This window comes from Agrilus planipennis, unplaced genomic scaffold (assembly GCF_000699045.2).
Source record: "Agrilus planipennis isolate EAB-ADULT unplaced genomic scaffold, Apla_2.0 scaffold135, whole genome shotgun sequence".
Taxonomy (NCBI): Eukaryota; Metazoa; Arthropoda; class Insecta; order Coleoptera; family Buprestidae; genus Agrilus; species Agrilus planipennis.
The window spans coordinates 34,990-48,207 of record NW_020438876.1 but is presented as its reverse complement, the minus strand read 5'-3'; the positions used below and the strand labels follow the sequence as shown (position 1 = coordinate 48,207).

Here is a 13,218-nt window from a genome sequence, read left to right as displayed (position 1 = left end):
AATTCTAGTAGCAACATACCAAAAAGAAAAATGTTTTTTCATATTATTATATGATGTACCAAACATTTATGCTATAGAAATAAATAGTAGGATATATTGTTGGTAGTTTTATTCTTTATTTTTTCTAATCGGGAATGTAGTAGAGATTGGAAGTGGTGTTTTTTTTTTTTTAATTTTTAATTATTCTATAAAATGGAATATTAAAGTCATTCTTAATTGGCAATATTGAAAGAAAATGTTTAAACACTACTACTAAAGAAGTTGAAACATTTTAAATATAATTTTTCTGTTTTATGTTATTTTTTATCCAGGAGGCCAAACTGCTGGTTACTTCCAGCAGCCGGCGAGTTCCGCCCTTCAATCTGGTCCGTTGCAGCAGCATCAGGCAGCAGGTTACGGGATACAGGGCAACATATTTGGTAACCCAAATCAATCTCACACAAGTGCCGGACTTCAGAATTTTGGTTCGCACTTTCTCTCCTCCCCCATGCAATTGGCCGCGGCAGCAGCGTTGAATGCGCAACAGTACAGATCCCAGAACTTGCCTAACACGACCCCATACATTAAAAGCATGACTGGGCAGCATGTCGGGGACCAGGGCACCAGACAACTGAAAAGTCCCGCGAGTCAACAAGACGTACTTTCATCAGTCTTTAATTCTGGTCAGTTTTGCTTATTTTATAATCAACTTAGTATTATTTTTATTTTCATTATTTTTATATAGGTCCTCAAATCCCGTCTCCAAAATCGAAACAGAATCCGAAACAGCCTGTGCCTCAGTCAAGTCCCACTGCTCAACACAAATACAATCTATATCAGAGTGTCAACACACAGCAAATAGCACAGGTATGTATCATTTTATTTTATAATATGTATTGTAGTATAAGCTGTGTTGTGTAAACTAATGTTTACTATAATTTTCGTAGATGCAAAGATATCCGACACCAATTCAGAGACCCATGAATTTTCAGTCATCTATGGGTTCAGTACAGCCGACCAGTAACGGGCCCACCAACAACAACCCTAAGCACAAGAGCAGTAATCAAAACCAGAAAATGAGACACTACTATGGATCTCAAGGTATGCACTATCCAAACATTTTCTTATTTTTAATTTTCTGTTCTTATTAGAAGAATTAATATACAAAGGCTTTGGGGTGATAACATTGAATCGACCTACGACATTTTCAGGGTAAATACATGCGTATATGTTACCAAAATACTAAATTTCAGAAAGTTTCAGATTTTTATTATTTTGATGTGCTCATTTATTTATCCTAATAATCTCAGTAAATCAAGCCTTTTCATTTTTAAACAATTACTTATAATAAAAGTAACGCGATTTTTTTATCGTCATTTCTTTTTATCATAATCCTGTCTTCAATACCAATTGAAAGTTGTACACATTAAAGTTTTATTTTTCACGTTCTAATGACGTGTCCTGACAAATTCTCCGATTAGGTGCATCTTTTCGGTAAAGAATATTGTAGTTAGTGCTTTTTTTTCTCTTGTGATTTTCGAAGGTGCTGGGGCCGCTAGAGACGAGCTCGAATCGGTTTTATTAGGAAACTGAATGATTGGCTTGCAGGTTCGAACCTGGGCAACGCGCAGCACGACAAGATGGACGAGAAACTAACCGAGGCGGCTACCAACAACTCGGCAACGTCAAACTCCTCGACGATGGTCAACAAGTCGCCGACGATCAATGCCGGAGGGGGCGGCGGAGTTGCTGTCGTCGGCGACGCGACCAAGGACCAGACGGTTGTTGTCGGTGCGACTAAAAACGAGGAGACCGTGAACACCGTCGTCAAAGAATAGATAAAAAAAAAGATAAAAGAAAACGAAACAAAAAAGAGTAATTATCGTTAGCCAAACAGTACTAGCAGTAGTGTTTAAATGGAGGTTAAGTTTCAACGTTTATCTTGTCCTTTTTGTTTGTTTCGTGTTTTGGGTTTCGCACTTGTTCCTGGGCCATTACGCACAGAGGACGCGCGTGTCTCAGTGCGCGTGCGCGTCTTAGTAAATGTTTCAAAAATGTGGAACGATGCAATTTTTTTTTGTTCATTTCGTTCGTTTATCTTTTTATAAGGAGAGGAGCACTCGTAGGAAAATTAATCGAAACATAGTAATAAAGAAGAACGTTCGTTCGTATTAATGTTTAAGAGGAAAAAAATTAATTATCAAAATGAAAAAGAAGGATGGGGAAAAATTATAAACAAGCCGAAAGCAGCGAGGGCCACTCCGTCGTTCTCTAACACTTGTCTACTGCCTTGTATATTTTTAGTGTTATTTTATATATGAATAATATGGTTATTGATATATTGATTAGAAAAAAAGTGTTGTAGCGCTTCTGGATGTTGAAGGCGAGGACGCCTCTTAGTAGAATTTAAGTGGTCACGAGACGAAGATGGTGATTATAATAATTATAATAATGATTGATTATGATACACGTCGAATAATTAATAATTATTTAGTGTTTATTGGGAACTGTTGATGATAATGATTATCAAAAAGCAGGAGGAAAAAATGCAAAAAATGTAATAACTTATTGAAAAATATAAATGTAAAATTAGTATTATGTAATTTTAGGCAAAGTAAGAAGACTTTTATTAACATAACAAGTACTACTTACTGTCGTGGTAATTTTTCCTTTTTTCTCGTACGCTCGTTGCATGTAAGTATATGTATGATAGGACACTTCCGCGTTTTATCTATTTCCTCAGTCAAAAAAGTTAAGTACATATATCATTGCAATGTATCTAATACAAAAAAAGAGACAAAATAAATATCGTATATATAATATATATTGTAATGTGCAAACAAAGGAAATAAGAATGAAAAAAGGATTGCCAAATTTGTTTGGTCCTTTTTCCCCGCCCCCCATTCTCATTCTTCGTGGTGATTGTACAGGTGTGATGTTTGTGTTTGTCTGTCTGTGTACTAATTTATTTGGTGCGCGGGTTTTTCTCCTTTTGTTTCTTGGAGACACCTAATATGAAACACAGTAACGAACTGCTGTTATTCTATTTCGTTCCTTCCCATCACACCCGCGTTGCATGTGTGCATTGAATTGTCTTATTTAATTTGAAATGAACCGCACCCCTTCTGCGGTAGGCGGTGGTGTTAATCAGTCGTTTTGACTAGATAACTGAGAATTTCATATTAGTTCGAGCACACTTGCAAATAATGTCCTGTTCGGCATACATTTAGTAGTAATTGAATATAAATGAGATTTATACAGAGTGTTTCATTTAAAACCCTGTTTTAATGCCAAAAACATGGGTGATCTGCCTTTGAAGCTACAAACATCTTATTTCAAGTGCAAGTTGTATGTGGTAATAAAACAAATTATATTTAAAAATTTCTTTTAGTAGTAAATATATGGTAGCTTCAGAGTTAACTCACCCGTAGTTACAACTTTTGTTGTGTTTTTATTATGTTTTTATATACATAACAATTTATTATTCATTATGTAATACTTTAGACAAATAATTTAAGTCAAGTTTTCTTTCTGAAAACCTGTTATACCGTATTTAATATAGTTACAATGAATTTATTTGTGTTTTGAGAAAAAAGTTTAATTTAGTGTTCAAAAACTAAGACAAATGTAAAATTTTGGCAAACTAAGAAAAACACCCTGTATATACATTTGTTATTGATTTTCTATGGTTAACTCCTATTATTTTTAATGATCTATGGGTGACGTTTCTTATGTCAAAATTGATTTAACTTCAAATTTGTTTTGTANTTACCTTCATATTCCAACTTTAATTCGTACTATGACTCAGATACAGCAAAGTCTGGTGGAAAGTACAGCGAAGACGATAATAAACGGGACAAAGGGCGAGAAGAAAGCAGCATTGCATGGGAAAAAGAGAAAGAGTCGTTGGAAAAAGAGAAGCTACCTAAAAGAAGTAGCAATCAGGACATTTTCGAAGAACTTCAAATGCATCACGTTACGTCTGATGAATGGAGAGATAAGTACGAGAAAGAAGACAGATACGGCGAGAAATATGAAAGACCACAGAGACCCGACAGTAGAGACTCGAGGGCTTCCAGGGACTCGAGACATTCCCGGGAATCGAATCGGGACTTTGACTACCATACGTCGTCGTCTTCGTGGGCGGACTCACCATTTGATCCCACTTTTGACAAAAAGCGTAAAGAAAACGTTTACACAAGGGAAGAGCGGTCCCGGGTAGTCCCAGGACCAATAACGAAAGAACGTGTTGAAGCTGAAGATTATAAAAACGACAAAGGGCTCACGCAATTAAAAAGGGGCATGATAATAGAAAAACCCATTGAAAAAGAAAAAACACCAGAGAAAATTGTAAAGGAAGAAGAAAAGGAATCGAAAGATTGGGCTACAGATTCCGGAAAACAAAACGATACAAAAACAGAAGAGAAAACGATAACAGGGAAAGATTCAGGAAACGAAAAAGACAGACACGAAATTAACACGGACTCTGATAACAGTAAACCTCAAAAAGTAAATTCTGATAAGGATAAAGAAGATGGTAAATCTCATGGGTCAAGTAACAGGAGGCGTCAAGATCCTCGCGGATGGAGTACTGGTGGTCCTTATGTTTATCGTAACACGTGGAAACGAAACGACTCGAGACGTGGAGGCGCCAGCGGAGCTGGATCACGATTCGGTGGTATGAAAAAGTCTTCTGCGTTGAGTAAAGGACCTTCAGATTGGCTTCACACCGAATCTGACGCTTCTGCCGATGAAATTTCATCTGAAAGCATACGCGACGAAAAGAGAAGCCCAAAAATGTCTAGAAAAATTAGCTCTAAGGATGAAAAAAATAAGGAAAACAGATTCGAAAGAAGCGACAAAGACTCTAATAAAAGAGATAATTACACCCCAAGGGGCGAGCCTTCGCGACACGGACGCGGATCTTCACAGTTTAGAAGCAGCGGTGGGCGTGGAGGAATATCGAGACGCATCGATGGCTACGGACCTCCACCCTCGAAAAGTCCTTTTAGTCATTTGGACGAAAAAGAAACAAACAAAAAGAGCGACAATATCTCTGAATCTGAAGATAATAAAATGCAGAATAGTGCTGGAGTAATAGGCAGCAATCGAAATAAAGACTCATTCAAATCAAAAAGTGAAGATAAATTGGAGGGTAATAAATCTAGAGGATCTTCAAACAGTCGAAGGAACAAAGGTAGAAAACCGAAAGAAGGTAGCGAAGAGAATTGCGAAACATCCGACAATTCAGAAGAGAATTCAAAGGATAAATCGAAACATTTGTCTAAAACGTTGTCCGCTAGGACTTCTTCCCAGAGAAGAAATAATTCAGGACGTCCCGATTATCGTGTTAGACCAGATGGTTCACGACAACCAAGTATAAAAGACGAAAAGACAAAAAGTCAAGACGATCAAACAGGTGGCGACCAGAAAGATGAAAAAGACACAGACGGTTTTCAAGAAGTCAAGAGCAAAAAGAATCTGCAGAGACCGAAGTCTGGAGATGAGAAAATTCCTTCAAAACTTGGAAGTAAACTTGGGGATGATCGTAAAGACAAAACGTTGAAGAAACCCGGGCCTGCATTACCATCATCCCAACAACAGTCTCAGTTTCCTCTCGCGCAGCAGGTGGCGAACATTCCATCCCTGATGGACACTCCAGTGAATCCCCCTCAACCAATGCTTGCTCAGCTCAATAAGGATAAATTCGAGCGTAACCGCCAAAACAAGTTACCCCCTCGTTTCGTCAGGCAACGACTGCAAAAGGTCCAGATAAATCATCACCAACCTCCCCAACAACAGCAACAACAGTCTGGAATTATTTGTGACGATATAAACAAAGTTAGTCATAACTTAAATATGTTAGATGCCGGCGGAGCTCTGTCCAGTGCGTGGAATAAATTACGAGTCGAATCAGATGGTTTAGAGTGTACAAAAAACCCAGAGCAATCGCAGCAGCAACAACAATCACCAAGTCAAAGCATGGACAAAGTCGTGCAAAATAATCACTTAGGTGAGAAACCAGTTTTGGACGGTGCCACACCACCTGTTAACACGATTATTTTCGAAAATACTAACTTCAAATCAGCTCCAGGTGCAAGGCGCAATGAAAAACCATGTAAATTGGAGGAAAGTGTGGTCATCGACAATTCAGCTGTAATGTCCACCTTTAATAAACCCATTAGGGATCTTTTGAACAATAAGGGTGACAAACAACAGCAACAGCCTCAACAACAGCAGGTGGACGCGACTACCATTCAAATGCAATTAGCCTTCACCAAAGAAGACACTGCAGACATGAAATTGGACTTCTTTGAATCAGAACTAACACATTTAACAGAAGACAATAAGAACTCCAAAAATTTGGGAGGTCTTTCGAGGTCTATACATACGATAACAAGCGTTAATAATACGATATCAACTGCAGATGCATTGAATTTCAAAATTGCATCTGTAAAAAAGGTATGGGAGTCAATGCCCACTGTTATGGAACATAATGTAGTCGTGGCCCAAGATGACCCGAACACGGCAGCCTCTGCCGGATTTTCTACATCGTTTGGTGCAGACACTGGAGCCCTGGACGGCTCTACAGCCTTTGTCAACAAAACGGCAGAAGGCGAGGATGGGCACGAACGATACAACGCGTCCCCTAATCAAACAGTCACAAATAATACCACGACAAACGTGTGTAAAGTAAATGTTTATCATCAGAAAATAAGCTTTCTCTTGCCTCATTAATTGCTTATAATTTTATAGGTAAAGCCAACTCAACAAATAGCTGGTAGCGCGAGTCAAACAATCCACACAACCGGTGCTCATCAACCCCATTCAGGTGTTGTGGGATCAGGTATCGTAGGCCATCCATTGTCCCCACCTCCCATGCAATCCGTGATAGGTACTGGCGTCGGTCTTGGACAGCCCCCTCAACAGTACACGTCTAACCAGCATCTTGGTTATCAGGTACACATAAAATTATTTTGACTTACTGAAGTATTTATTTATGAATAAGCACTGAACCATAATATTCGATTGCATATTTTTTTTTTGTATTCGATATTTCTTATAATCTTTTTCAGCCAAGCGTAGGAGGTACCAACCAGTATGGGATGTCTGCAATACCTTCACCTCCGACAGTTTTGTTCAATTCCACGCAGCAACTGCAGGCTGCGGCTGCCCAGAGCGGTCTCTACGGTACGTTTCAGATAGATCAGTCTCAAGTGTTAGGCAGCCAAGGTCGATCCCAGTTCTCGCAGTATCCGAACCCATATGGTCTTGGTCAAACGGCCAGCAGCCCTTATTCAGCACAGTCGATGTATTTACAAGGAGCGCAACCGCATCCTCCGCCCGCAGCTCAACCTCCACCCCCTCCAGACCTTTATACAAATATCAACAGCTATCGTTTATCTGCCACCGGACCCTTTGCTCAAAATCAGCAGTTAAACAATCCTACTACGGTCTTAATCAGTTCCACGTCTAATTCTCTCATGAGCGCTACTGTCAAGCCCAGCACTCAACAAATTAGTGCGATTGGTTAGTAGATTGCCTTTATCCTCTTTATTTATTTAATTTATGCAACTTTGAAGGTACAAAAGCAGGAGGCGCGGGTCAGGCATATCAGCAGACATCACAGCAGGGTCAACAGTTATACATGGCATACGATCCAACGATGCAAGCCGCGAGTTACCTGCCCAGCACGGGTGTAATTCAGCGTGGTCCAAACGGTCCCTTGCAGAACAACGTCGTTACTGCCCTGCAACCGTCCGCATCGTCCTTTTACACTGGATCAACAGGTACACCAAAAATTTATAGCACTACCTTTTGGAAGTATTAGCTTTCTTGTTTATCTATTAAAGTATTATTTATTGAACGTGTATTTTAATTTTGGTATTTTTTTTTAAATTTGTATTTAAAACAAATAGTATATTTAATATTTTTATTGATGAACTAACTCTTTTTAGTATACTCCTTTCTTCTGCTACAGTTTAAGAAAATATAATGTGATGTGATTGTTTAATTTTTCTGGTTGAATGAATATGTGGAGAGTAGTTATAGAAGTAGTGGTAATTAGGGGGCTTTATTAATATTAATCACTGTCTTTTTACGTGTCTTAATCGTAAAAATGAAATTGTTTTGTGTATTGACAGGCACATGCTGGCTTTATTTTATTGCTTAAGTTTGTTTTTTTTATTTAATTTATTTTGCACTTATTTATCTTATTGTGGCATTGTAAACAGTTTACTTCCATTTCTTATTTTTTTTTAAAGTAAAATAAGTCTAAAGAATCCTTAGACTAATAAATATTTTAGGTTTTGAAATGGCGCTATTAATTATTTATAAATATTTTTTATGGTTAATTTGAATAGAAGGTGATTGTTCTTAAATGGTTACTTAAGTAACTTCTACTGCTGATGTTTATCACAATTTAGATTACTTCCCTTCTACTGAAATTAATTCTAGTAGCAACATACCAAAAAGAAAAATGTTTTTTCATATTATTATATGATGTACCAAACATTTATGCTATAGAAATAAATAGTAGGATATATTGTTGGTAGTTTTATTCTTTATTTTTTCTAATCGGGAATGTAGTAGAGATTGGAAGTGGTGTTTTTTTTTTTTTAATTTTTAATTATTCTATAAAATGGAATATTAAAGTCATTCTTAATTGGCAATATTGAAAGAAAATGTTTAAACACTACTACTAAAGAAGTTGAAACATTTTAAATATAATTTTTCTGTTTTATGTTATTTTTTATCCAGGAGGCCAAACTGCTGGTTACTTCCAGCAGCCGGCGAGTTCCGCCCTTCAATCTGGTCCGTTGCAGCAGCATCAGGCAGCAGGTTACGGGATACAGGGCAACATATTTGGTAACCCAAATCAATCTCACACAAGTGCCGGACTTCAGAATTTTGGTTCGCACTTTCTCTCCTCCCCCATGCAATTGGCCGCGGCAGCAGCGTTGAATGCGCAACAGTACAGATCCCAGAACTTGCCTAACACGACCCCATACATTAAAAGCATGACTGGGCAGCATGTCGGGGACCAGGGCACCAGACAACTGAAAAGTCCCGCGAGTCAACAAGACGTACTTTCATCAGTCTTTAATTCTGGTCAGTTTTGCTTATTTTATAATCAACTTAGTATTATTTTTATTTTCATTATTTTTATATAGGTCCTCAAATCCCGTCTCCAAAATCGAAACAGAATCCGAAACAGCCTGTGCCTCAGTCAAGTCCCACTGCTCAACACAAATACAATCTATATCAGAGTGTCAACACACAGCAAATAGCACAGGTATGTATCATTTTATTTTATAATATGTATTGTAGTATAAGCTGTGTTGTGTAAACTAATGTTTACTATAATTTTCGTAGATGCAAAGATATCCGACACCAATTCAGAGACCCATGAATTTTCAGTCATCTATGGGTTCAGTACAGCCGACCAGTAACGGGCCCACCAACAACAACCCTAAGCACAAGAGCAGTAATCAAAACCAGAAAATGAGACACTACTATGGATCTCAAGGTATGCACTATCCAAACATTTTCTTATTTTTAATTTTCTGTTCTTATTAGAAGAATTAATATACAAAGGCTTTGGGGTGATAACATTGAATCGACCTACGACATTTTCAGGGTAAATACATGCGTATATGTTACCAAAATACTAAATTTCAGAAAGTTTCAGATTTTTATTATTTTGATGTGCTCATTTATTTATCCTAATAATCTCAGTAAATCAAGCCTTTTCATTTTTAAACAATTACTTATAATAAAAGTAACGCGATTTTTTTATCGTCATTTCTTTTTATCATAATCCTGTCTTCAATACCAATTGAAAGTTGTACACATTAAAGTTTTATTTTTCACGTTCTAATGACGTGTCCTGACAAATTCTCCGATTAGGTGCATCTTTTCGGTAAAGAATATTGTAGTTAGTGCTTTTTTTTCTCTTGTGATTTTCGAAGGTGCTGGGGCCGCTAGAGACGAGCTCGAATCGGTTTTATTAGGAAACTGAATGATTGGCTTGCAGGTTCGAACCTGGGCAACGCGCAGCACGACAAGATGGACGAGAAACTAACCGAGGCGGCTACCAACAACTCGGCAACGTCAAACTCCTCGACGATGGTCAACAAGTCGCCGACGATCAATGCCGGAGGGGGCGGCGGAGTTGCTGTCGTCGGCGACGCGACCAAGGACCAGACGGTTGTTGTCGGTGCGACTAAAAACGAGGAGACCGTGAACACCGTCGTCAAAGAATAGATAAAAAAAAAGATAAAAGAAAACGAAACAAAAAAGAGTAATTATCGTTAGCCAAACAGTACTAGCAGTAGTGTTTAAATGGAGGTTAAGTTTCAACGTTTATCTTGTCCTTTTTGTTTGTTTCGTGTTTTGGGTTTCGCACTTGTTCCTGGGCCATTACGCACAGAGGACGCGCGTGTCTCAGTGCGCGTGCGCGTCTTAGTAAATGTTTCAAAAATGTGGAACGATGCAATTTTTTTTTGTTCATTTCGTTCGTTTATCTTTTTATAAGGAGAGGAGCACTCGTAGGAAAATTAATCGAAACATAGTAATAAAGAAGAACGTTCGTTCGTATTAATGTTTAAGAGGAAAAAAATTAATTATCAAAATGAAAAAGAAGGATGGGGAAAAATTATAAACAAGCCGAAAGCAGCGAGGGCCACTCCGTCGTTCTCTAACACTTGTCTACTGCCTTGTATATTTTTAGTGTTATTTTATATATGAATAATATGGTTATTGATATATTGATTAGAAAAAAAGTGTTGTAGCGCTTCTGGATGTTGAAGGCGAGGACGCCTCTTAGTAGAATTTAAGTGGTCACGAGACGAAGATGGTGATTATAATAATTATAATAATGATTGATTATGATACACGTCGAATAATTAATAATTATTTAGTGTTTATTGGGAACTGTTGATGATAATGATTATCAAAAAGCAGGAGGAAAAAATGCAAAAAATGTAATAACTTATTGAAAAATATAAATGTAAAATTAGTATTATGTAATTTTAGGCAAAGTAAGAAGACTTTTATTAACATAACAAGTACTACTTACTGTCGTGGTAATTTTTCCTTTTTTCTCGTACGCTCGTTGCATGTAAGTATATGTATGATAGGACACTTCCGCGTTTTATCTATTTCCTCAGTCAAAAAAGTTAAGTACATATATCATTGCAATGTATCTAATACAAAAAAAGAGACAAAATAAATATCGTATATATAATATATATTGTAATGTGCAAACAAAGGAAATAAGAATGAAAAAAGGATTGCCAAATTTGTTTGGTCCTTTTTCCCCGCCCCCCATTCTCATTCTTCGTGGTGATTGTACAGGTGTGATGTTTGTGTTTGTCTGTCTGTGTACTAATTTATTTGGTGCGCGGGTTTTTCTCCTTTTGTTTCTTGGAGACACCTAATATGAAACACAGTAACGAACTGCTGTTATTCTATTTCGTTCCTTCCCATCACACCCGCGTTGCATGTGTGCATTGAATTGTCTTATTTAATTTGAAATGAACCGCACCCCTTCTGCGGTAGGCGGTGGTGTTAATCAGTCGTTTTGACTAGATAACTGAGAATTTCATATTAGTTCGAGCACACTTGCAAATAATGTCCTGTTCGGCATACATTTAGTAGTAATTGAATATAAATGAGATTTATACAGAGTGTTTCATTTAAAACCCTGTTTTAATGCCAAAAACATGGGTGATCTGCCTTTGAAGCTACAAACATCTTATTTCAAGTGCAAGTTGTATGTGGTAATAAAACAAATTATATTTAAAAATTTCTTTTAGTAGTAAATATATGGTAGCTTCAGAGTTAACTCACCCGTAGTTACAACTTTTGTTGTGTTTTTATTATGTTTTTATATACATAACAATTTATTATTCATTATGTAATACTTTAGACAAATAATTTAAGTCAAGTTTTCTTTCTGAAAACCTGTTATACCGTATTTAATATAGTTACAATGAATTTATTTGTGTTTTGAGAAAAAAGTTTAATTTAGTGTTCAAAAACTAAGACAAATGTAAAATTTTGGCAAACTAAGAAAAACACCCTGTATATACATTTGTTATTGATTTTCTATGGTTAACTCCTATTATTTTTAATGATCTATGGGTGACGTTTCTTATGTCAAAATTGATTTAACTTCAAATTTGTTTTGTAAATGTACTGTTGTTATTATAAATACTAAAATAACTGAAATGTCTTCCCAAATAAGTACAAAAGAAAAGTTACTTTACATTTTGGACGACATGGAGTTAATAGCAAAGTAAGTAATTAAAAATAATTTAACATGTTTACATTTCCTAACCTTAAATTTTATTTAGAGAACTTATTGAAAATGCAATTGCTCCCAAGCATTTAAAGCTTTCTGGTCCCGAATATGCCCAGTTAACCGAGCTTCTTGTTGCAAAAGACGAAGAGTTAAAGCAGACTTTAAAATTAGCTCAGAAACAAGCTGACATTGAAGAAAAAATGGATGTACTAAGATTGGAAGTTGAACGACGAGATAAAGACATAAATCAGTTACAAACAAAACTTAAAGAAGCTGAGCAAATACTTTCTACAGCAATTTATCAAGCAAATCAAAAACTTCAGTCAATACATAGAGCAAATAAGAGACCGGTGTCTTCAGAGGAGCTTATTAAGTTTGCACATCGAATTAGTGCCTCTAATGCTGTTTGTGCCCCACTCACATGGCAACAGGGAGATCCTAGAAGACCTTATCCTACAGATATTGAGATGAGACTTGGATTTTTGGGTAGATTAAGTGATCCTATTAATGGCCATCTTCTACAACAACCTAATAATATATCAGATTTGCACAGACTTGGGGGACCAGCTACAGGGGGTAATTAATTAATAAGAACTGTTAATTATTAAAATAATCCATACAATTAACTATATTACTATGATTTTTCCAGACATTCCTGCATCTCAACAAAATCAGTTTGCTTGGCTCCCGTCTGGAGAGATACATATGAGTGTGGGGGGCCAAGGTAGTGTGCCAGTGGAAACTCGTAATCACAAACAGGAAACTGAGGATGTGGAGGTCATGTCTACAGATTCCAGTAGTAGCTCGTCCAGTGACTCACAGTAAAAGTAACGTTTATTATTTTTTATCTATTTAAATTTCTTTTAAATTAAGTTGAAGTTATTTATTTTTATTACTTTTTCAATATTAAAAAAATCTAGAGAAGTATTTTA

General features: G+C 36.7%; 2 protein-coding genes across 4 annotated transcripts in view; both read left to right on the top strand.

Annotated features, from left to right (window-relative positions):
• The window catches only part of LOC108738623, a 19,877-nt gene extending 8,212 nt beyond the window's left edge, over positions 1–11,665 (top strand). The window contains exons 8-15 of one of the 3 annotated variants that reach the window (XM_025981362.1): positions 3,803–6,663; positions 6,736–6,939; positions 7,056–7,509; positions 7,563–7,769; positions 8,740–9,090; positions 9,153–9,274; positions 9,355–9,508; positions 10,016–11,665. In XM_025981362.1, coding sequence (XP_025837147.1) covers positions 3,803–6,663; positions 6,736–6,939; positions 7,056–7,509; positions 7,563–7,769; positions 8,740–9,090; positions 9,153–9,274; positions 9,355–9,508; positions 10,016–10,245 — 4,583 coding nt within the window. In that variant the 3' untranslated portion in view covers positions 10,246–11,665. Of the gene's footprint in view, positions 1–3,802; positions 6,673–6,735; positions 6,940–7,055; positions 7,510–7,562; positions 7,770–8,739; positions 9,091–9,152; positions 9,275–9,354; positions 9,509–9,950 lie in introns of all 3 variants that reach the window. The other 2 variants (XM_025981361.1, XM_025981366.1) reach the window with 2 other exon arrangements.
• A 431-nt stretch (positions 11,666–12,096) lies between these two features.
• LOC108738632 (mediator of RNA polymerase II transcription subunit 4) lies at positions 12,097–13,185 on the top strand. The gene is made up of 3 exons (XM_025981411.1): positions 12,097–12,280; positions 12,339–12,862; positions 12,936–13,185. Exons 1-3 carry the CDS (start codon positions 12,123–12,125, stop codon positions 13,109–13,111), a joined length of 858 nt encoding a protein of 285 aa, XP_025837196.1. The 5' UTR covers positions 12,097–12,122; the 3' UTR covers positions 13,112–13,185.
• The last annotated feature ends 33 nt before the right edge of the window (positions 13,186–13,218 follow it).